The sequence below is a fragment of the Chiroxiphia lanceolata genome, chromosome 7 (assembly GCF_009829145.1).
Source record: "Chiroxiphia lanceolata isolate bChiLan1 chromosome 7, bChiLan1.pri, whole genome shotgun sequence".
Taxonomy (NCBI): Eukaryota; Metazoa; Chordata; class Aves; order Passeriformes; family Pipridae; genus Chiroxiphia; species Chiroxiphia lanceolata.
This window is the reverse complement of record NC_045643.1, coordinates 18,789,538-18,811,501: the sequence shown is the minus strand read 5'-3', so window position 1 is coordinate 18,811,501 and position 21,964 is coordinate 18,789,538. Positions and strand designations below refer to the sequence as shown.

Below are 21,964 nucleotides of genomic sequence, written 5' to 3'. Positions count from 1 at the left end.
TAACCATTTTTAACTTCTCTTTTGACAGGTTCTGTGACTGGCTGCCACATAATCTTTTCTTCGTTCAGTCGTAACTACCCGAACAGGCAGTCAAGCAATCAACAGCAAAGATGCTTCTTTTTTCAGGGACAGAGGAACACTGCTTATAGTATAGTTTGGCCAGCTGTGGTTTCTCCGGCTCACCAAGTTCCTAAGGTACTGCAATTTCTGTTATCTAATCTGTTAGTCAGTCAGTGCAGAGTTTTCAGCTGTCTACCATGTTGGGGTATCTTGTTATTAGGGAGTTCAAACCTGGGGCTTGCTCAGTTATAGTAGTATAAACATGCAGTAATATCTGTCAGTACTTCTGGGTCCAAATTCTTGTTTTGGACAATTATAGACAGTCCTACCAGAAGTCAGTAGGAATCATTCATGATCATCTGAGTCCTTTTCTGTATAAATCTTTAGCAAGATAATTATAAAAATGTTTATATTTTGCTGAAGGTTTTGTTATTTGATTATGTCAGATTTAAGAAGGGAATATACAATACCTGCTAGCAGCTGCCCTGCTACCTCACTGCACATTCTAAACTTGAATTCTCTTTGCCTGAGTGTTTTTTTTCCTTGCAGCATACTTTAATTTTTATTTACTTTAGAACCAAAAGGGACTTTTTCATGCAAATGCAAATTTAACATGTGTTCCACTTCTGGTTTCCTTTTTTTCTTTTCTTTTTTTTCCTTATTTAATTACAGCATACAGATTAACCGTTTAGTGTCTTTCCTTTATCCAAAAGAAACCAAAGTGCTCTTTCTAAACAGTGCTTTTAAGGATATGCATTAGTACTTTTTTAAATTTTGCTTTTCATTTTATTATAGATTTGTTAGGCCAAATATAGAGTATTTCCATGGGCCAGAAATACTAAAAAGTTTTTAGATAGGAAAGCAGATAAGAATGCTGGATGTAGAGGCTGTGGAAGCTCTGTATGCAGCAAGAATATAGGGTTACATGCTCTATATATTTTCAAAAGTTTAAAAGTCATAGAATTTACAAACTTTATTTTCTGTATTTAGATGCTTCTTTCAGGATAAAGAGGGAGAAATATATTGTCATAATGAAAAATTGGCTTCCCAGATCAGAGTTCTCAGGCTGTCTAAAAGTCAGTCCATGTCTATGAACTCTGAAAACTTGAGGACAAAGTTATTTTTTTATACAGGGTATGCCAGAAATCACTCTAAAATAACATGGTCTTTTTTAAGATATTGGTATGAAACTGTACACGTAGACATTTGAATGTACACTACTTTGGGCTTCTCCCTTAATAGACCATAGAGGTCAGTAGGGTCATGTCTCAGCAGTTACTGGGTAAATGCCCTCCAAGAGCAAAGCGAGGGTGGTGCTGTCTGTGGAGTTGCTAATCCAGCAAATGGTGGGTTGTTTTTTTTTTTTCTAAATTGAAGCCCAAACGACTGCAGTAGGATGTTGTTAGGGTTGATATGCCATTAATTTGAAAGAAATGGAAATCTGAAATTCTGTTGACATAAGTCCACTAAAGATAGTTTCACTTTTTATCAGATTAGAAATTAAATACCTGTAGGAGTAACAATAGTCTTCCTATTTGAAGTCCCAGTAGAGCTTACTAGTTGCCCCACTCTTCTGTACTCGTATACCCTGTTGTTGTATGGTTGTATTGAGTACAGCCTAAGTGCCTACTTTTTTTTTCTGCCTGCCAGCTTGAGTCTGTATTTTGTGAAGTCAAGAGCAAAGCTTGTCCTGTGGCCAATGTGGCAGAAAATCAGCCTGGCTGTGGGGATTCTTCTACAGTCAGTGAAACAGCCCAGGACTCTCTGAGAGAGTGCATTGCCATCTCTGTGTGGAAAAAAAAATGTTCTTGTGTGGAAAAAATGATGTTTAATACATTTTCCTTGACACAGTGAATCAGGATACCCTTGTGTAATATTGTAGATGGACGAGTTTTAGCATATGAACTAGATTAATAAGTAAAACCCGCTAAGTTAAAATAAGTTAAATCCTAAGGTTCTTAGTCAAAAAGCAATCTCATGCAAGTTAATAGAAGTTTTATCTGAATGAGAAACTAAGGATTTGATAGGTTTAAATTTTGAACACCTCATTCTGTATGTTTGCCCTGTCACTTCCGGTGTTTAGGTGCCTTTTGTAGAAAATGTCCTTCTTTGCAGAAGAAAATGAAGAATTTTTAAGTCTTTGTCACAGTTTCATAACTTTAGACTGTGCTGGAAGTTGGCTGCAGTATCTGGGGTTTCAGCACTGGAAGGCTAACAGACTGTGTAAGTCAGTAGTAACAGGCAATGTTAAGTTCAAAAGGGCAGTGGAAGAAATTCTGAGGCAGCCTTGAGGGTTTGCCCTGATGGCTTAGGAAGGTCGATACTACGACAGAAAGGGCAAGCTGCCATGAAGCAGGAGGCAGTATCTGAGAAAATGATCCCATTGTCATGCTCAGTTTTCTGATCTTCATTTTCAATCCTTTTTCTCCAAGCACATAAAGAAGCCAGACTATGTGACGACAGGCATTGTACCAGACTGGGGAGACGACATAGAAATTAAGAATGAAGATCAGATTCAAGGGCTTCGTCAAGCTTGTCAGTTGGCCCGTCATGTCCTGCTTCTGGCTGGAAAGGGCTTAAAGGTAACAATTACAGAAGTCTCATAACAGGATGGTTGTCTTTTATGCTTTCACTTATTTGGGTTTTGTTCCTACCTTTTTTTTTTAAACTTTCCCATAATGTGCATTTTAAGTTTAACAGGTTTAAGTTAGATCCTGAAAAAATAATAATCTATTAACTTTTGATTCAGTTCGTTATATGCCTGTTTAATTATTTCTGTATTTTGAACCTCTGTAGTACTTAGGGTGAGTTGCTGGCTGAGGTGTAATATCTCTGTGTCTATAGTCTTCCTCTGCATTGTCTTTTCTCCTCGAGAGTGATCCTGCGTGCGTTCTCAAAGGCATCAGCAGTGTTGTCGACAGTGTGTCTCCAGGCCTCCCGATTGGAGGCCAGAGTAGACCAGTTATGTTGATCAATATGGCCAAGGCTGAGATGTTGTTTCAAAGAATCGTGTCTTGCAGAATATACCACCTAAGGAGTCTTTCTGCTGTGCCTTTTGCAATCAGACACGTCTATCCCGTATTGGCCTTATTAGCCACCAACGCGCTTGTAACAAGTGTGGATAGAGCCTTCCTAAATCTTCGTTTGCAAAGCCTGGCCATGATAGTCTTCCTCTGTTTCAACTGTGCCAAATGATGTGAATTCCTCATAACGCCCACACTGCATTTTTTCCTTTCATTTCGTGGCCCATCTTCCTCATATGTCGTGCCTTCCAGCTCTGCATGTGTGCAAGCCCAATGGGCTGGTCTGCGTTCTCCATTCCTGTCCATCCTTCAGCCCCTTGCCATCCTGCGGGATCTGGCGCAACTCATAGAAATGCCATTGGAAAAAAACAGCTGCCAAATTCCACACAATTTTCCAGAGTGCCTTGATAATAAAGCCTCATGGTTTCCAGAAATGTTTCTACAGTATGCTTTTTGGGACACCTCCCAAGTTAAAATGTACAGGGAGGAGCCTACTGCCAGGTTTTGCAGATGAAGAAGTGCTTTCTTAGCTCTGCCTTGGTATTTCATGTAATAGCATACTGGATAGGGTGAAATGGGTTGAGTAGCTATGAGATGCAGAGATAGATGGGGACTGTAGGTCAATCCCATTGGCTTAAAAGGGGATTTTTCTTCCAGCTATCATCACTCTTTCCCAGAGGTTTAATTCTGGAGCTGGGATGGTCAATAATAAAACTGCCTGAAGCTTTAATCATATATAGCTTTGTGCTTTTTTAACTTCTTAATGTGCAATTATTTCCCAGTACAGTAAAACTTACTCATTTAAAGCTAAGGGAATATACATGTTTCTGAAGGATCAAGGTGCAATGTGGGTTTTGAATGACAGCAGTATTTCTCAAATACTCTTTAGTTGTAATGTGTAAATACACATGTATGCAGTGTGGTGTAGCTTATGTTACAGTTCATGGTATGTACCAAATCATACATAATAGCAAAGTACTACACTCACATAATTAATGTTTTGGAACAAGAAGGTGTATAAGATAAGAATTACATATCCAGGAGCTGTGTACTGGGAGAGAGGGGGCATTTGGAGTTGCAGTGCTGAGGCCACTGCCCGGGTCAGTCACAGACTGGTGGTGGCCGTTGTTTTACGCCAGTTTGTCCAAGACTCCCCTGACTGAGAGAATGCTCCAAAACCCTCCCTCATGGACAGTGAGCATCTTCTGGTTTCCAGTCTGATGATGCACATGGTCAGTTTATACCCATCTGGTCTTGCGCCAACACTGCTCTTTAATTTAAACAGCTTCCTGCCTTTCCTTGAGTCTTTCTCTTCACACAGGAATAGAGCTGTGCACCAGACTAAACAAACCAAGCTCTTTTAGGCTATTCTCATAACATAAACTTTACATTCCTAATTTATCTGAAGAGTCCCATCCCTCTACCTGTTCCTGTTGTCTTGATGAACCCACCTCGCACACAGTCCTCCAAACTGGCTCTTGCCTGTGCTTTAGCTAGTGGCAGTAAGATCTTCCAATACCACAAAGGTGCATTATAATCCATGGAAACAGAGGGATACAGTTTGGGTGGTGCATGGTTCTGATATTACTATTTACTGCCTGTGGAACTTAAAATTACAATATGGTATTATATATGATAACTTTCCTGGGTTTGAGTTACAAATTTGGGAATAAAGCAGCGAATTGTATGACATGGAAATATTTTGTTAGATACCGTCACATTGCCACGTCATCCAAATAACGCACAAGGTGCGCAGTAGATGCCACCCCAACCTTGCCCAGCTGGCAAAAGCATCTTTAAAAGTAAAACAGATAGTGTTAAAAACAGAACTTTTAACCGGGTATAAGTCATGCAGAGACCACAGATCTGTCTGCTGAGTATCCGAAAGCCACATCAAATTCCTTGAGCAGAGCAGCAGCAGCCAGCATCCAGTCGGGTACATAGCAGCTCAGTTTGTCTGTGGGCTATAGATGATAGATATGTGAGGAAAGGCAGGAGCAATAAACCTGTGTTTATCCAGAACCAATGGCTGCGGTATCCAGTACAGGCAGCGTGCCGGGGCTGTGGCTGCCACCCAGCACAGAGGCTGCAATGGCTACTGCAAAGCAGGGGATATGTGCAGTAACCCCAAATCCTGGTTGAATGGGTTCATTGCTCCTCATCTGCCCAACGACGGTTTTGTGCTGAACAAAATTCAAGCTGAGTAAACAGATGTTTTATCTCAGCACAGTACACAAGTGCACTCCGCTGCATTCACTGTGCATGGTCTCAGAGTTTCAGTATATGACTAAGTATGTCTCCTGCACCATAGCCTAACCTGTATCCACGTGTTACTCCAAAATCACAGCCACTGTGATTTTCCTTCAGTCTACCAAGACTGATCTTCATATCTGTGCAAAGTATGCTTTTCAGAGGCTCAGAACTCATTCAAATCAAAATCAATTTGTGGAGGAACCCTCAAAAGTACTTTTCAATAAGAGAGGTTTCCCTACCAAATTTCAGATTTCAGCTCTAACCAGACTGACTCAGAGACAGAGCAGATCCAAAAGAAAAGCGAGAATAATGTTATTTTAAGCGTGGATACTCAGAAAATGGATGAATGTTGGGGTTTTTTTAATATGTACAATTGTGAGGAAAAGACGAATCTAGAAAATGTCAAACATAAAAATGAAGATTTCTAAAAATGATGGATAAGTGCTTGTAGATTCACTGTGATCATCCAGGCTATGGCAACTCTAAGTATAATATCCTCAAAATATGAAGCCAAATATTTTATAAAATTAAAGAATACCTGGAAAATAACTTCATAAAATGCACAACTACATTATGGCAAATGTACTGGGCAGTTAAAAGACTTAATATCCTTTATTTTACAAATAAAAAGGGAAAATAATGTTGTGTTTTAAAGGACTGAAAGCATTGAAATGAGACATTTCTATAGCAGCTACTGAAACAAGAAGCCATGAGAAATTGGTGTCTTTGAGAAAGCAAATGTGGAAAAAAGGATGGAAAGGAAGTAGACAGTATTTTAGGTTTCTAGGAACCCTTGAGTGCTCATTTCTACTGCATGCTTTATTTAGAACCTTTTTCTCTCAAAAAAACCAGGTCCATATATCAATAAAGTGTATCAGGCAGTGTAGTGTTTTGTATCAAAGCAGTGTACTTGAAACATCCAATATTTCATTGAAGCTTGGCTGCAGTCATATTCACTAAATATGAGAAACTATCTTTGCTTTTTTAACAGGATGTTATGTTTGATATTTTAGGTTGGCATGACAACTGAAGAAATAGATTCCATTGTTCATCATGAAATAATCAGACAGAATGCCTATCCGTCACCTCTGGGCTATGGAGGTTTTCCGAAATCTGTTTGTACTTCTGTAAACAACGTGGTATGTCATGGTATTCCTGACAGGTATTTCCCAAATAATATACATTTTACCAACGGGAATTAAAATGTTAAACTGAAATTAATAAATTTTATTTAATATTGAACATACTTCAGCTGAACTAAATGTCATACGTAAACATACTGCAGATGCAGAACATGTTAGCACACAATACTGATAGCTGTTATAGCAATGTATGTGAAATAGAAAAAATATATTATCCTGTTTGTACAGGCACTTAAAAAAATAGCATAATGCCTTTTGAGTTTAGTATGTGGGGGGGAACAGTGCTGTCTGATTTTTTTTCATCCAACAAAATAAGTATAGGCTAAGGAATAAATACATTTGAATTTTTGTGGGCTTTTTTTATACTTGCAATACATTCAGCTACTCGAAAAGTAAAATATGAACCCTAGTGAGAGAAAAAGAATAAATATAATGGTAGATTTTTCATGTGTTGATATGTTTTTCTAGTAGTTGTTTCTCATTATTTTATATTCAGCTACACTTGTTCTCTAAGTAGTGAGAGCTGAACATTAAAAATGGTTAGTCTGTTTGCCTTTGCCTTCCTCCATCACAAAATATCTACCCCGTGATTTTTTATGTATGTCATTAGGTGTTTATTCTTATATTCCCTTTGTTGGGAGCTGTCTGTCACCATTTATTTTTTTTCTGTTTATGTTTCAGTCGACCTCTTCAGGATGGAGATATTATCAACATTGATGTCACGGTGAGTAATTCATATAAAAAATAGTCTTTGATCAACTTTAGAATCACTAGTAGCAACAGGAAGAATAGTGGATTGGAGATGGGGGATGCACAGATGGATGTGCTGTTTACTTCTGAGCCAAGGCACAAGCAGCTGGTTTCCTTTTTTGTTTTTAACTGTGTGTTTATTCCAGCTAGACCCAGGCCTGACTTGAATTTAGGACTGGAATCAGATGCACTGAGATCAATGTTGGCCTAAGTGAAATGTCAACCCAATCCTGCTATGTGTCATGTTTTTGAGAAGGTGTAATTGTTATTGATCCACTGTGTAGTTAATGCAGAGCACCACAGTACTGGGCAGCAGCTGAAGATAGATATGTATGAGATGAGCTAACATGAAGAAAGCCAGCATTTTTCCTTCACTCTGCCAAGATTGATCTTCCTCTTCCTGCTGATTTTGAGTGGGGCCTGACATTATCTTACTCTGTCATTAGAGGCTACATTGGCCTGTGTGTGTCAGTCTATTTGGACAGCAACTCTTTTGCTAGCAGTGTTCCCTACATTTATTAAAATCCCCAAAGGTAGTGTTGTGTTCCATTCCTGGTATAAAAGCCCTGAACCTTTTGAGCAGAAACAGAAATAGTGTGATATAACTGTGATTTAATATTTCCAGAGAATCGTCAATTATAGCTATTTAAATAAACACGGGCTGGATTTTCTTAGGAGCAAGAAAGCACAGGAACTGAAAGCCCAATTCTCATTTTATTTATGAAAAAAAAAGTATTTGACTCTTGCAGAAGCTTTTTTTCTTTTTGATGTGTGTGTTTTTATTTTTCCAAAGTACTGTTTATTTCTAATAAGAACACAGATGTCTTTTGAATTCCACCATTATTTTGCAATAATATGTCACATACAAAGGAGTAACATCTCTTAAAAACAAGCTTTTTAAATCATTAAAGAAGCTCTTGGTAATTTGATACTATTTTCACACTGGCAGAGTGAAGAAATCTCCAGCAGACCTACCTCTGAGCATGAGATTCAAGCTTTCTAAAATATTTTTTCTATTAAAATTAGGGTCAGTGACCTTTTTCCCATGGTATATTCACATGTGATCCAGAACTGGGTTTGGTCTGTTTTTTGGTCTTTCTGAATTCTTCCCCACCTCCATATTTTTTAACTGTAGAATTCTGACTATCAGGTTTACACAGTGCAATCTGTCATTTTTGAAGTTTATTCTTGGCCTTCATTTTTACTTTGGTGAACTGGTGTCTCTTTGCTTATTTTATTAGACTAAATCAGTTTGCAACAGCTAAGGTTTTAACATCATATTTCTTTGTATCTCGTTAAGGTTCATTTTCTTTTTTATTTATCTGTCAGGATAATAATGATGCCTTAGATTAAAAAAAAAGTGTAGATTCATATCACAGATACTTTCCATGACAAAATAAATGAAACATTTTTATATTGTCATAGTGTGCATATCTTGTCCACTTTTCTTTATAAATGTCTAAATGTTACTGGTCTTTTTGAAGACATATATTTATTTGCTTTCAGTTTACTCTCATAAAGTAAAATAAATCTTGATGTTTCTGCGACTGTGAAGATTTCTGCAAGGGTGGGAATTGCTGATTATCTTTGTAAGATTTTTTTATCACTTAAAATGAAACTGTGCTGTGATTGATAATTGCTTAGTCCAAAATAGCTGAGGGAAAAAATACTACTTTTCAGCATTACCAGCTGATCTCTTAAATTATTTTTAATGAGCAAAACTGGGATGTTTCACAGGTGGGCAGAATAAAAATCAAAGTAAATATTGCATGACAAATCGTTTATGATTGTGTGCAGGTTCTATAAAATACTTAATATTCAGATTCTTAAGTGTAAATACCTGACACTGTACAAATTAACTGAAGAAAAAAATCCATTCTAGCACAATTAAGATAATAGCAATTTATAGATGAAATACAAATTTTGTTGGCTTGAATCATGTAGACTTTAAAATGTGTTTTAGGATAGAAACAGTAGGGTCAGCCATGACTGGATCCTCAACATAGTGCAGTTTTCAGCCTGTTGTTATCAGGTTAATGTTTCTTACAACTTGGTTCTTACAACTTGTTAGTGTGTTACAGTTACTATGGTTGTAGTTTATTAACATCAAAAATACGTAATTGCAGTCGATGGGCTGCAGTAAATATTGTTATTGTTGTTGTTGTTATTATTATTGTTATTATTGTTATTATTTTTAAGCTCTCCTATGTTTTAAGTCTGAGTTTGCTTTTCCAGGATGATGATGTTTAATGCTGGGGGTTTGTATGTTGTACTTGCTAGAGCTAAAAACAAACTAGTTCAGTTTAAGTATGAACTAGGTATATTAAAACCTGCCCAATGGGCATTAAATAAAAAATAAAAGAGATTCAGTGGTAGTCTGGACTGGCAGAGGAAGGTGTAGAGCAGGGGATTGCAGCTGCTCTTTGCTGGGGCAGTGGCAACACAGTTGGTCCCTTGCTGGCACTCACCTTTCTTTAAAACACCCCTTGCTCCTAATGGCCTGCATTTTCTTCACATCTCAGCCTGAAGACAAACCTGGCTGTGGGATAAACTGTCTGTAGCCTTTTTTTTTTTTTTTTAGTTGGGAATCAGCCAAAAAGAATGTGAGTCTGTCTTTCACAAATAGCTTGCCAGTGGCAAAAGTTCAGTCATTCGAGCTTGGTGAGTAATTAGTTGTAGAAGCATAGTTGCCCACTGTTTGGGGGAGAAAAATGTTTTAGAAGATCAAAACTGTGCACCATTATAATTTGTCTTTCTGTAGGAAAATTTGGCTTGGTCTTAAAATTATGGGCCTGCCTGCCATGGTGCAAAGCTGCAAACCCCATTTTAATGGCATGTTGCACAGCTCTGTAGTGCATAGCCAGGGTTTCTTGTGCCCGACAGAGAATTTTGGAAGAGCTAAGGTCTAAAACCTACAAAATGTCAAAAAGAAAAGCAAAAACAATACATAATTAATTCAACAGGGTGTTACATTTTCAGCACATGAAATTTTGCAGTGCCAGAGTGGTACATTTATTCTCCCAGAATTCATCTCTGGAAATCAGAAGTAAAATCTAACGTTAACACCACATTGTAGCTTAAAAATGAGATTAAAGAAAACCTGCAACAGCTGGCTGTGGATTTGGCCCATACTCTTTCCTTGGGGTTCACTCTGAATGTTGGTAGCAGGGTATAGCTCCCACCTCAAAACTCCAGTGGGGAATGCTGACTGTGGACGTACGGGTCTAGCTGCCGGCTGCTCTCCCAGTGCCCACAGCAAGCACTGGGATGAAATGCCCTGCCCCTCTGGGGTGCAGGCAGATCCCTAGCCACAGGGACAGGCAGCCAGGATGGGTGGGCACCTGACAGCCCCAAGGCCCCCTTCAGCCCATGCACAGCCCCAGCCCGTCTTCTCGCAAACAGCCCCGTTAGCCTCGTGTCCTGTAGCCGAGCAGTGTCACTGCCTGGTGCACTGCTGGGCAGTGATGCACAGCTTCTGCTTGTCTTGAATTTTTAATTGGCAATGTTGGCAACCCTTATGCACCTTGCAGTCTTTCAGGCTTTTTTTTTTTCCTCTGCAATGTTCTGCTTTTCCAGTCTCATTCTTGCAAATACAGCTTACCTGTCTATCTGTTGCGATATACAGCTTGTTCCTAGAAAGAATGGATTTAATTAAGGAGACGATCTGTTTCTGAATGCAAAATGAGAAAATGTCTTTACATTTCTGCATATGTTTAGGTGTATTACAATGGCTACCATGGTGACACTTCTGAAACCTTTTTGGTGGGCAATGTGGATAAATCTGGTGAAAAGTTAGTGGAGGTTGCCAGGAAATGTAGAGATGAAGCAATTGCAGCTTGCAGACCAGGGGCTCCCTTCTCTGTAATTGGAAACACAATCAGGTAAGCCTTATATTGACAAGTAAAAGGAGGGCTGGCAAGTGGGACAAAGGTTATTGGTGGTTTGGTATAAAGCTGATGACATGTTTTATGATTCAAAACCATCATTTCAGTCTGATATCAGTATGTGAACTGCCAAGCTATAATGTTGTTCCTTGGGTAAGAGGTATTTTTTTTAAAGTGAATTACACTAGGGTCAGCAAAGATAACTGTAGAAAGAGACAAAGATATTCATAAGGTAGATTTAAATTAACACATCTGATTTGCAATGGGCTTTAGTTTATTTTTTATTTCTGTGTGACACTACACCTCATCTGTCTAAGAATGTAAGAAGGTTAGAAACCATTGTTTTCGTTGTATAGCAATAATGAATGTTACAAAGGAATTAGTCAACATAAATAAGTCTCTTTGTTTAAAAACTGCAAAAATATTTAACTCGAGAGCTTCTGATCTTACAAAGAGCAGTGCTTGCTAACGTCACGGGGGAAAAAGAGCTGACATTCAGAGATTTTTCCCTATTTTGCATCTCTTCTAGCCTTCACATAAATGCAGTCATGACTCTTCTGCTGCTGATGGTTCTGAATAAAAATGCATCTTAGTTTTTTGAAGGTACCTATGGATCATTTTAAAATGTTTGCAAAAAAAAAAAAAAGGAAAAAGACGTATATCGTATACATTTCATTAAGCGATACTTCTTTGGACTGCTAATGGTCCCAACATGTATTGAATTCATTTTGATTACTTAAAAGCTGCAAGGCTTAGTCACCTTGAAAGGATGCTGCTTTTTTTTTTCTTTGTAAATCTTCAAATACTTTAAGAGAAAAAGAGAACGGCAAAATATCAGTTAGATGTATTTATAGCTTTAAAAATATTGTAACGGAGTCTGAATCAAACTTTAGTAAAACCTCTTTGGGTTATATCTGAGAAGCTTTTATTGAAGACTTTGTATAAAATTGTGTTTTTGACAGTTTTAAATTATAGGCTAACTAGCCTGGAGAAAAAGGATAGTGTCTTTCTGTTCTTTCATAGGAAATGTTGAATCAGACCCCTACTGGGAAAAGAAATTTAATGCATATCTCACTATCTTACTGTCCATGAATATAATAGAAGTGAATTCAAAATGTAGTTTTATTTTTGCAAATGGGATGAGTCGATAGATGCACCTCATATTTTTGAACACCTAGGGTTCAACAAATTTACTGGTGGTGCTCTTGCATTTTAACAAAATTTATTCTTGAGTAGAAGGGGGCACAGAACACTGGATTCTTATTCAAGCATTCTATCGAGCTCTGCATTCATGGCTGTGTCTAAAGGGCATGTCAGCCTTTGATTCTCTCTGAGAGGTAATTATCCTTTTCCTGTCACGGAACAACAAATGATAGCTAACTACAGAGGCACATTTGCAGTAGTCACATTCATCAACTGCAGAAAAAAAATTCAATTTAATTGTGCAACACAGCTGCACATAGGCTTTTTGAGCATTTCTGTTGTTCTCCCTGTCTTGCTATTCCTCCCTCCAGATCTATTTTTTAAACTTTTTTTCTGGTTATTTTTTTCCCCCTTTTTGTCTCTTCTTCCATTTTTACTCTCTGTACTTTCTTGTTAAAGTAATTTTCCTTTGTGGCTCTCATTCTTTTTTCCCCATTGAAGGCTATGAATGTAGAAAATTATCACAATTACTCATATAATTGAGCCTCTTTGTAGCAAGTGCAACTCCAGTAGCCTTTCTCCATCATGAAAATGGTTTCATTATAGGGTTTTTCATATTCTCTGACACCATCTACACAGAGGAACAGGCGTGCAGATGAGATGTACTAGGAACAGGGTAGATCAGTAAGGTCACAGTAGGAATAATTAGCTCTGCTATGGAAAGAGCATCTAGGCCTTTTACTGCTACATAAATGTACTGTCCATGGCTTTTAGTCACAAAAAAACTTACTAACAAATGGAGCTCCCGCCTACTACTTTGAAAAAAAGATTTGTATCAACACTACAATTTTCCATCATTAAGACTAATAACACAGAGCCTAGTATACATCAAGGGGAATAAAAAGAAAAATCTCACATTCAAGTGGCGGCTGGGTGCTGACCTTTGTTCCCTTTTTTTGTGTTCAACTTAACTCTTTACAAAAAAGAGCCACACGCCACACCAACATGCAGGTGAACTCCAGCTAGTGCTAGTAAAGCATGGCATTCAGTTGGAAAATCTGATAAATCTCCATGCAGGATAATGCATTTCATTACAGATTCACTACATTAATTTTAGCTGTATTAAAAAAAAAAAAAAAAAGGAAGAAGAAATAAAAAGAACAGAGTTGAATGTGACATTGGATTTTTGCTCTGTTGGTACGGAGGTCAGTTTGCTTGCAAAGTGTAAATATATAGTCAGCGCCCCCTCTGAAAAGCAGATTAATCGAAGCTCGTAACTATTCAAAACTATATATGAAATAGCAGGTCATTAACTTTATTTCTCAAGATTTTACCATGTTGACGATTTAAATGTGCTGATTTGCTTAGAACTACTTTAACACTGCCTCCACTGAAGGATCACCTTGACTTGGTGAAACTCTGTGTTTCAGATTATTTGTCATTCAGCATTTGCTTGCAGACAGACATATAATATATAATACATACGTTTATACATCAAAATCTGAAGTTTCAGAAGAGTTAGATATAATACCTGAGAACAAGCACCTACAAACTGAAAACATTTAGGTCCATCAGAATGGAAATGTGTTTAAGTTTCTTTCATCAGTATTTCTATAAAGGTGCTCAAGTGATATACAGAATCCATCTTACATGCAAATAATCAGAGTATTTTTTTTCTACAATAGGTTTGGGAATAATTATGTCTCAGAGGTAAGTTTGCAGTCAGTATTCAAATACAGTCTTTGTTATGGAAGCTCAGTAGCTGACACTGAATACTTCCTTGATAGCAGTTCCTTCTCCCATCGGCTACAAGTTGCAATAAAAGATTGTATGGAAGTTACTTTGCTTAAATTTGGGTCTTTGCTAACTCCCATTGAAAGAGGTGTCAAAACTATTGGTCAGCTCCGGTGGAAATGGAATTGGGCCCTATGGTCCATTTTCTTCTACCATTTCTGACATTTCTGCTTCAGATATAAATAAATCTAGTTTGAAATCTCTTTTTAGACAGTGAGTTTAGGTCCATGAAAGTGTTATGAGTGTAGAGAGCTAAAAAACTTAAACACGATTTTGTTAAATAAAGCAATTTCCAACTCCTACAAAAAAATAGTAGCGATGAAAGTATTAATAAATGGTTTAAAATGTTTAACTCCTAAGTATATGTTTTGATATTAATTTAGAACAATATAAAGCAGATTTAAAAAAAATCTGTTTCTATCAGATTATGCACATTTAAACAATAAGTGGCTCAGGCAAAATAAGTCATTTTAATGTCATCTGTGATAGATTTTCCTTGACAGCTACTGTAAATTACAATTACACTGCTTCTCTCTCCACTTGAAAGTAAGCATTGCAATAAATTATCTTTTATTTCAATCCATCATGTCTGCTTTCAGAAACAGAGAACCTCAAATAAAAGTTCAGCACTATTGTAAGAAAAATACAGTAATTTGTGTTCCAGTTTGAAACTAAAATGTACCTTTCTTTCAAAAAACAATTGTTGGCTTTCAAAAATATTACTAATTATACCTCAACATTTATTGTCATTATAGGGAATCCCTGAACCTGTGCATTCCCTCAGTCTAGGATTACTATTTAAGAAGAAAACACTTGAATATTTTTCCTGTAGAATTTCATGATTTCTCAAATTAGACACTATGGTACTATTCAAAATAGATATTTTTATCACCAGTAAATATAGTTTAGGCTGATGCTGCTTTCAGTACATTTTTTTAAAAAGCAAATATGCCATTCAGTGGCCATTCTGCTAACAGTATATCTAAGAAAAATGTGATTACTTGTAATTAAAAAAAAAAATCCGATCCCTACATAAGAACACAATTATCATAGGGCTGTTATGTGTTTCTCAAGTGTGTTCACTGACAAGAATTGTAAGACAGATTGGTTTAGCAACTTCAGCCATTCATGTCATGCTGCTCTGCAGGACTGGTTTTGATAAAGTTTCATCCCTGAGGAGAGAAGCTGGCTCTGTGGGAGAAACATTCCTGGCTGAGAATCAGTTCACCGGGATGCTCATCCTGGGTAGCAAAGCAGTCTGTGCCATCTTGTCTGATCAGTCAAATTCTTTCTTCCATTGTACCATCAGAGAACCCAGAGAAGCAGTTGCTATCAGTGCTGAAAATAGGATTTGTGTCACTTTTTTTTCTTCAGTGAGTGCTAAGAATACTAGACCAGACCTACCTTGAGGAAAAAGTGACAAAATTTGGTAAAAGGAAAAGAAAATGCTCCTTTAGATGCTTCTGGAGGCTATCTGCACAGGGCAGCCACCTAAGGAAATTCTTTCAACCTGCTTTTCAGCTTCTTAACAGCAGGGATTTATCACCCAAGAGCTCCGTTCAGGGGAGGCTTGAGTACTGGGGAGAGCTTTGTAGAGTTGGTCTTGCCTGTTCCTGCTTTGTGGCAGTTTCCGTTCGGCTGCTGACAGGACAGCAGTGCCTGTCTCCACACTTATCCCTCCTTTCAGAGAATTGGCTGTTGTCTGGCAACATGGGAAGAGGATGCTCAGATGGCAACTGATACCTGTCTCTCCTGTCTCTGCTCTCAGAAGCACAATACCACCACAGGAGAGGCTCTGGCAATGTGTTTAGGTGGATAGTCTGGCCCTTAGTGATGTTCCTTTACCAGCTTGGCCACTTCTGATCCATCCCAGTGCCAGACACTTTGCCTGACTTTGCCGCAAGCAAAAGAAGAGCAGCACTGCAGGCACTCTTGACTCCGCAGCCACTGGGCTGGAACACACGGCAACAAAACATAAAATCAAGTACTGGGCTCACTAAATGATTGAGCTTTTAATCCTGCCCAATTCACCTCTGCCCAAGCATGCAACGTGGCTCAAAGAATAATGTCTGTGATGATAAATGTTGTCAATAAGTATTTTTAGCAATGATTATTATGAAGAAACTTCTTTTTTTCTCTTCATGCTGTCTGTGTGGTGTGGCTCTGCTGCCCCGGCCTTTGCTCTGGAAATGCATACCCCATGGGTGAGGGGAAGTGGCAGACTGGCACGTCTTTTGCCACAGCAGATGCCAGGCAGCCCAGCTCAGCTATGCCAACTTCTGCCTCCTGCCTTTGCTGCTTTCCCACTTGCAACCAGGGCTCCTCCAGCTGCCTAAGCATGGACTGCCTGTCTACAAGAAGCATCTGATGAAGCTGGGGCTGCAATCTTGTAAGGTTGTCTTTCAGGAAAACTGGAATACAACCTTAAACAGCCACCCCTGATAGATCCTGAACTGGACAGTGCTCAACCAAAATATTGAAATGTTGTCAGCAGCAAATGGCAAATGTGTGCAAAAATGCTCCACTCCATGTCATCCTGATTTTTTAATCAGATTCCACAGTCTGGGAATCCTGGAGACCAGAGAGGCTAACCAAGACCAACAGTTCAGTTCACTCTCAGAGCTGTTTCAAAGTTACAGCCAACGCGTACATTTACAGAGTTACCTTTGCAAGTTGTAGTTTGGATTAGCAGCTTTGGCTTTTTACTGTAACTCCACAAGCAGGTAAGAGCTCACTGGGATTTTTTAAGTACTCCAAAGTAAAGCTAGTAGCTATGGAGAGAAATTCCCCATAGGTCCTTTTGAAAGACATGCAAATACTAAAACCAGATTGAAAGCAGCTGAGTTTCATACCTGCAGCTTGTTTCCTCCACAGGTTTTCTGTGTGACACTTCAGGTTTATTGACCACGTTACATTTTATGTAAAGAATACCAAGGCTCTGTGTGTAGACATTTTTAAGAGGGAAGGAGGAGGGGCATGGGTGTCTGTCGTGCAGATGTCAAAGCCCTATGAGTTCCAGGATCCCCTGTTTTGATCACAGACAGTAACCACTGAAGTACTGATGCCAACAGAATTGTTTTCAAGCTGTTTGGCAAGAAAGTGGCAGAATTCACCACTGAAATGCATGAGAACCACTTCTTTCACTGCATGAGGACAGGATACTGCCTTCACACTGCCTTCTGTGTGCCTGGCGCTCGTGTGCCTGCTGCCCAGCATGCAGCTGCTGCTGCTGCTACCCTCCTTGACAGCAGCTGAGTGCTGGGGCAAGAGCTTCTCCTGCCCAGTGGAGAGTATGTAGCCATGGTGCTCAGAAAAATAGCTGCACAGAAAAAAAAAAAAGCTTTCTGTCTTCCTACAGAAGATGGATTTTGCTGGTAGAAAAAATCCTCTAATAATACAAAACATCTCAAAAAATGACTGTGTTCTTTCAGGGATGCCATGTAAGGACATCAGCAAAGCTGAATATTTATTAGAATTGTTTCTGGTTTTGAAACAAGACTTGTAGAAGAAGGTGAAATAAAACTTTGTCACACGTTGCATGGATGTCTTTTCCCAATCTCACTTTAGAGAATCACTTCACCCATATGGGAATCATCATTTGCATTGCTCTTGGTCACGAGAGATCTTCCATTCGTTTTGTGTATGTTTCTGAGGAATCTGGCTTTCTAACTCATTGCTATTCCCTGTACTTCTTGCTTGACCTTCGGTATCATCATAGCCAGCGGGCCAGGTCTCTGACCCAGATGTGGTGGATGTGATAGAAAGGCAGGGAAGAAAAGTACTTTCCATCTCTAGTAGGACTTTTCACTGCATAATCCTTCATGATTTTTTCCAACATAAATGATGTATAAGGTAAAAGCCTGAATTTTGAAAAGAAACAGATGAAGCCCGAATTTCTAGCTTTATTGGTAACCCTCTTTGCCTAGTACTTTGGACTTTGGGGGCTGCTACACCTGAAATTTCCATTCTTCTCCAAAGTTAATAAAGAAATGTGGTGAGTCTTTGTGTCAGAGCAATGGGTAGGTAAAAGCTAATATACAAACCCTGTTAAAACATGCTCTAAGGTCTGAACACTTCAGCATTATTAACCATTGACCCAGCTCTACTCTCTCATTGCCATTTCGCTGTAGTGGAGCAGCATGTTCCTCAATTGCAATGGCATTAAATTCTGGGACTGTGACCCATGGGCACTGGAACCAGCACTGCAGGGTCTATGAAGCCTGGTGTGCAAAGGGATTACTTTGTACAGCAAGCTGAGGCCACTTTGCACCTGAATAAGAGCTACTCGGTGGGGTTTAACATGCTTTAATTTCTATAAGAGCTTACACCTTTATTTGAGTTTCTTAACTTTTTCACCTGTAGTGAAACTCTCAGAGAGCATTTGTTAGGGTGTAAATATAGGCAAACCTGAAGTTCTTAGTGCCTACCTTGATTCAAAATAAAAAAATGAAGCTTTTCATGTAAGTGAAATCTCTTCAGGCTAAGTACCTTCCTGTCTTGCTCCTGTTTGATTTTAGAAACAGTGTGGGGATGATATGCAGGGCCAGGAGTAGCTTCCTTGTCACTTCCAATCCATCTCCAGGTCTTCCCAAATCTCTACATTTTTCTGGCTTGTATGTGGGCAGCCCTCCTGTCTAAGCTGCCTCAAATCACTCCCTCCACCACTGCTTGAGTACAGACGGAGCCCAAGAGTGAAGCCTGTAGACATGGGGTGGCCCAGCAGCCAGAGGATATCCCATATACCTCCAGTCCTCCACTTTTTAGGAACTGAGATAGGAATTTGTTTTCTCAACTTGGGTAGGGATCAGTGGCCACCCATGGCCCTGCAGGCAGCTCTCAGAGATGCTACTCCCTGAGGCAGGCCATGACAGGCAGGGCAGATCTCCCAGGCAGAACTGAAATACTGTAAGATAAATTCATTAGAAACACATTGTTATTTAGTGTGAACATATTTGCTGGACTTTCAATACATTTTCATACTGAATGTTTGCAGTATTGTAAAATTAAGCAGTAGGGCTCTTAATTCTCTCTGTTGGCAACAAGAGCCTCCTCTCTTCAGGAAACCCAGTCCAAGCACTGGATCTGCACTTCAGGAGGACTCGGTAGAGGCTGAGGTTTAGTGGTGTGCTGGACCCTTGGCTGCCCAACTTGGCAACTTTAGCTGTGCTGTACCATGTTAAAATTAGTTCCCAGTGTGCCTGTGGAAAAGATTACCTTCCAAAAGACAGGGAGACGACACGCTACCATCTTGCTTAGACAGCAGGGCTGGGACAGGAGCTACCAGCCTCTGCTACCAGTCTCTGCTACCAGGAGTGTTACTGTGAAACCTAACAATGGCTCACCGGTGTTTGCTCCAGTGGCTGCTGTCTTTCGGAGCGGGTGTGAAGTGGTGACCCAGTGTCGGTGGCAATGCGGTGGTGAGGGCTGGGACCGTCTAGCAGAGGTGGTGGTCTGGGCACGCACCCTCACGGTGTCATTTTTGCCCCCGCAGCTCTGTGGCGCGGCGAGGTGGCTTCCAGGTCTGCCCCTTTTTCGTCGGCCACGGCATCGGGTCGTACTTCCACGGGCACCCCGAGGTGTGGCACCACGGTAAGCGGCCCCCGCAGCCAGACCCGCCTCCCCCCGCGCCGCTCCGCCGCCGGCGGTGAGGGGGAGAGGGAGGGCGGTAAAGCGAGCAGAGCCCCCACACACCCACGCACTCTGCCGGCTCAGGAGGGCGGGGGATTGCCGGGGGGGAGCTTTCCTCGCTGGGAAGCTGGAAGGCATCCCCGGCCTTGTTTTCTGAGAGTATTTTTGAGGACAAATCGCTCGTTAACGGAGTTCTCAGCGCAGCCGAGCCCCGCGGAGCGCCTTCCCCGCCGTGTCCCGCGGCCCCGCATCCCGCCCGCTCCCGAACCACGCCCGCGAAGTTTGTCACGGGGCAAAGAAAAATGTCTGCTGAAAATTAAAGCCCCCAGCCTGGACGGAGCCGCCGTCGGGGAGGTCCCACTGCGGCAGGGGTGGGATCGCTTTTGGCGGGTGCTCCGGCCTCATAGCAGGGCCCGGCGTGCACAGTACCTGCGAACCAAAAGGGGGTTTAAACAAAGTGCTGGTTGCGTTTCCTATTAGAAGAAGAAAAAAAAAAAGAGCCAAGATCCATAAACACGTTTTTATTTTCTTTTGTAGCCAATGACAGCGATTTGTTAATGGAAGAGGGGATGGCGTTCACAATAGGTTAGTAACTCTCTGCTATGGTTTTCTGTTAAAAAGCACCCACGGAGCAGCCCAGATCCGTTAAATTTCTCTATTAGGATATAGAAATAGCTGTGCAGACAGGAGGATGTTGGCGACGCTGACCCCTTAGGAAGCAGACTAAAGTATAATTTTTTTTTTAATTATAACTAAGGGACCATGTGGGTGAAACAGCTTTCAAATTGCAAGATTTAAAAAAATGGAATGTTTTTTACAAATCTTTCTAATACTTGACACGTGTTTTTGGCAAGGCAAAGACTCTGCCAGCACACTTGGGTTGAGGAGGGTGAGAAGGATTTGATCATGTCCTCGAAGCTGAGCAGCCTGGTGGCACTTAGTCATTCGCTGTCTGCCAGAGCTGCTGTTGGGTTTGGGGACTGCGGCGGCGGTAACCAGCCGGAGCCTCGCCCGGCACACTGATGGTGCTCACTTCCAATCGTGGAAAGCTGCTGGGGGAAAAACCCTCTTTCTCACTGTGTGGCTAAATGGCACGGCAATTAGAGGGAAATAAGAAAATTGTTGTTTTGCTGATTTAATGAACATTTTAAGCCTGTTTAAAAAATTCAAATATTTAAAACTATCTGCTGTTTATAAATGGTTGGCGCTTTGGTTATTATCCACGGGGTCTTAATTAAAGCTTGATTAAAATTCCCTGCTTTTACAAAAGGGAATGGGCAACTTCCTACCTTGATATTTCATCTTCCTTTTTAGTTCACATTTCAGTGTGGCAAGAGAGTGCCAGCCTAGGGAGGACAGGACCTGTGTGGACAGGGACCTGCTGGGACATCCCCCCTCCTTTCTTGCTTGTTTCACAATCCACGCAGGAGTGCAACTAACTTTAGAATACATTTTGGTTTTCTTGCTGCAGAGCCAATAATAATGGAAGGATCCCCCGAATTTAAGATTCTGAAGGATAAATGGACGGCAATTTCTGTAGACAATAAAAGGTGCCTGATTTTATTTTTTGTTATTTCCTAAGCCATGGAACTCATCACTGACAGACAAAAAAACCCAAACGGGTGAGTTTTCATGCGTGGTGGATGCATTTACCCCGTAATAACTGCTAAATGTGCATTTCAGATCAGCACAATTTGAACATACCGTTGTGATTACCTCAGAAGGAGCAGAAATCCTCACTAGACTGGTGGAAGAAACCTAAAGATGGAGCAAGGAGTGGAGGGACTTGCTGTACTTCTGGGATTTCCAGTTTCACTCAGGACAGAGAAGAGGTTTCTGTAATTTCTCGGGGGTATGGGTGCTGTGTGAGTCACTGCAGGGGACAGAAAAAGCAGCTTGAGGGGTCGACTCTGGACATAGTCCTTTCTGTGTGTTACCTGGTGAGTATTTAATAAAAGTCCCTTGGTTTGTTTGTGACCCTTGCAGCAGCCATGCACAGTCTGCAAGTGCAAAGGTTTGGGTTATTTGGAGTGAAGGACAGAGAGCGGGTCCTCTCTCTTCCAAATCCTATGTGCGACAAACAGGTATCAGATGACACAGTCTTTGTGCAGCTGAGAGGACAGAGAAACGTAGTATTTTCCCTTTATAGCTGAGCTGTGGAGTCAATTTGTCTTCACTGCGATTAGCACAGTGCTGTTTCCCAGGCTGTAACTTCTACTAGGATGGAAAAAAGTTTCACGAGGGTGTCAGGCAGAGGCAGCAGCCTCTTCCCCGCATCCTTCCCAGC

The 21,964-nt window shown here is 40.3% G+C and overlaps 1 protein-coding gene across 1 annotated transcript in view; it reads left to right on the top strand.

Annotated features, from left to right (window-relative positions):
- Window positions 1–21,712, top strand: part of METAP1D (methionyl aminopeptidase type 1D, mitochondrial) — a 46,340-nt gene extending 24,628 nt beyond the window's left edge. Inside the window, exons 2-10 of the mRNA XM_032693272.1 lie at window positions 29–195; window positions 2,493–2,642; window positions 6,350–6,498; window positions 7,160–7,202; window positions 10,946–11,109; window positions 19,541–19,638; window positions 20,215–20,262; window positions 21,149–21,227; window positions 21,361–21,712. Coding sequence (XP_032549163.1) covers window positions 29–195; window positions 2,493–2,642; window positions 6,350–6,498; window positions 7,160–7,202; window positions 10,946–11,109; window positions 19,541–19,638; window positions 20,215–20,262; window positions 21,149–21,227; window positions 21,361–21,439 — 977 coding nt within the window. The 3' untranslated portion in view covers window positions 21,440–21,712. The remainder of the gene's footprint in view (window positions 1–28; window positions 196–2,492; window positions 2,643–6,349; window positions 6,499–7,159; window positions 7,203–10,945; window positions 11,110–19,540; window positions 19,639–20,214; window positions 20,263–21,148; window positions 21,228–21,360) is intronic.
- Window positions 21,713–21,964: the final 252 nt, after the last annotated feature.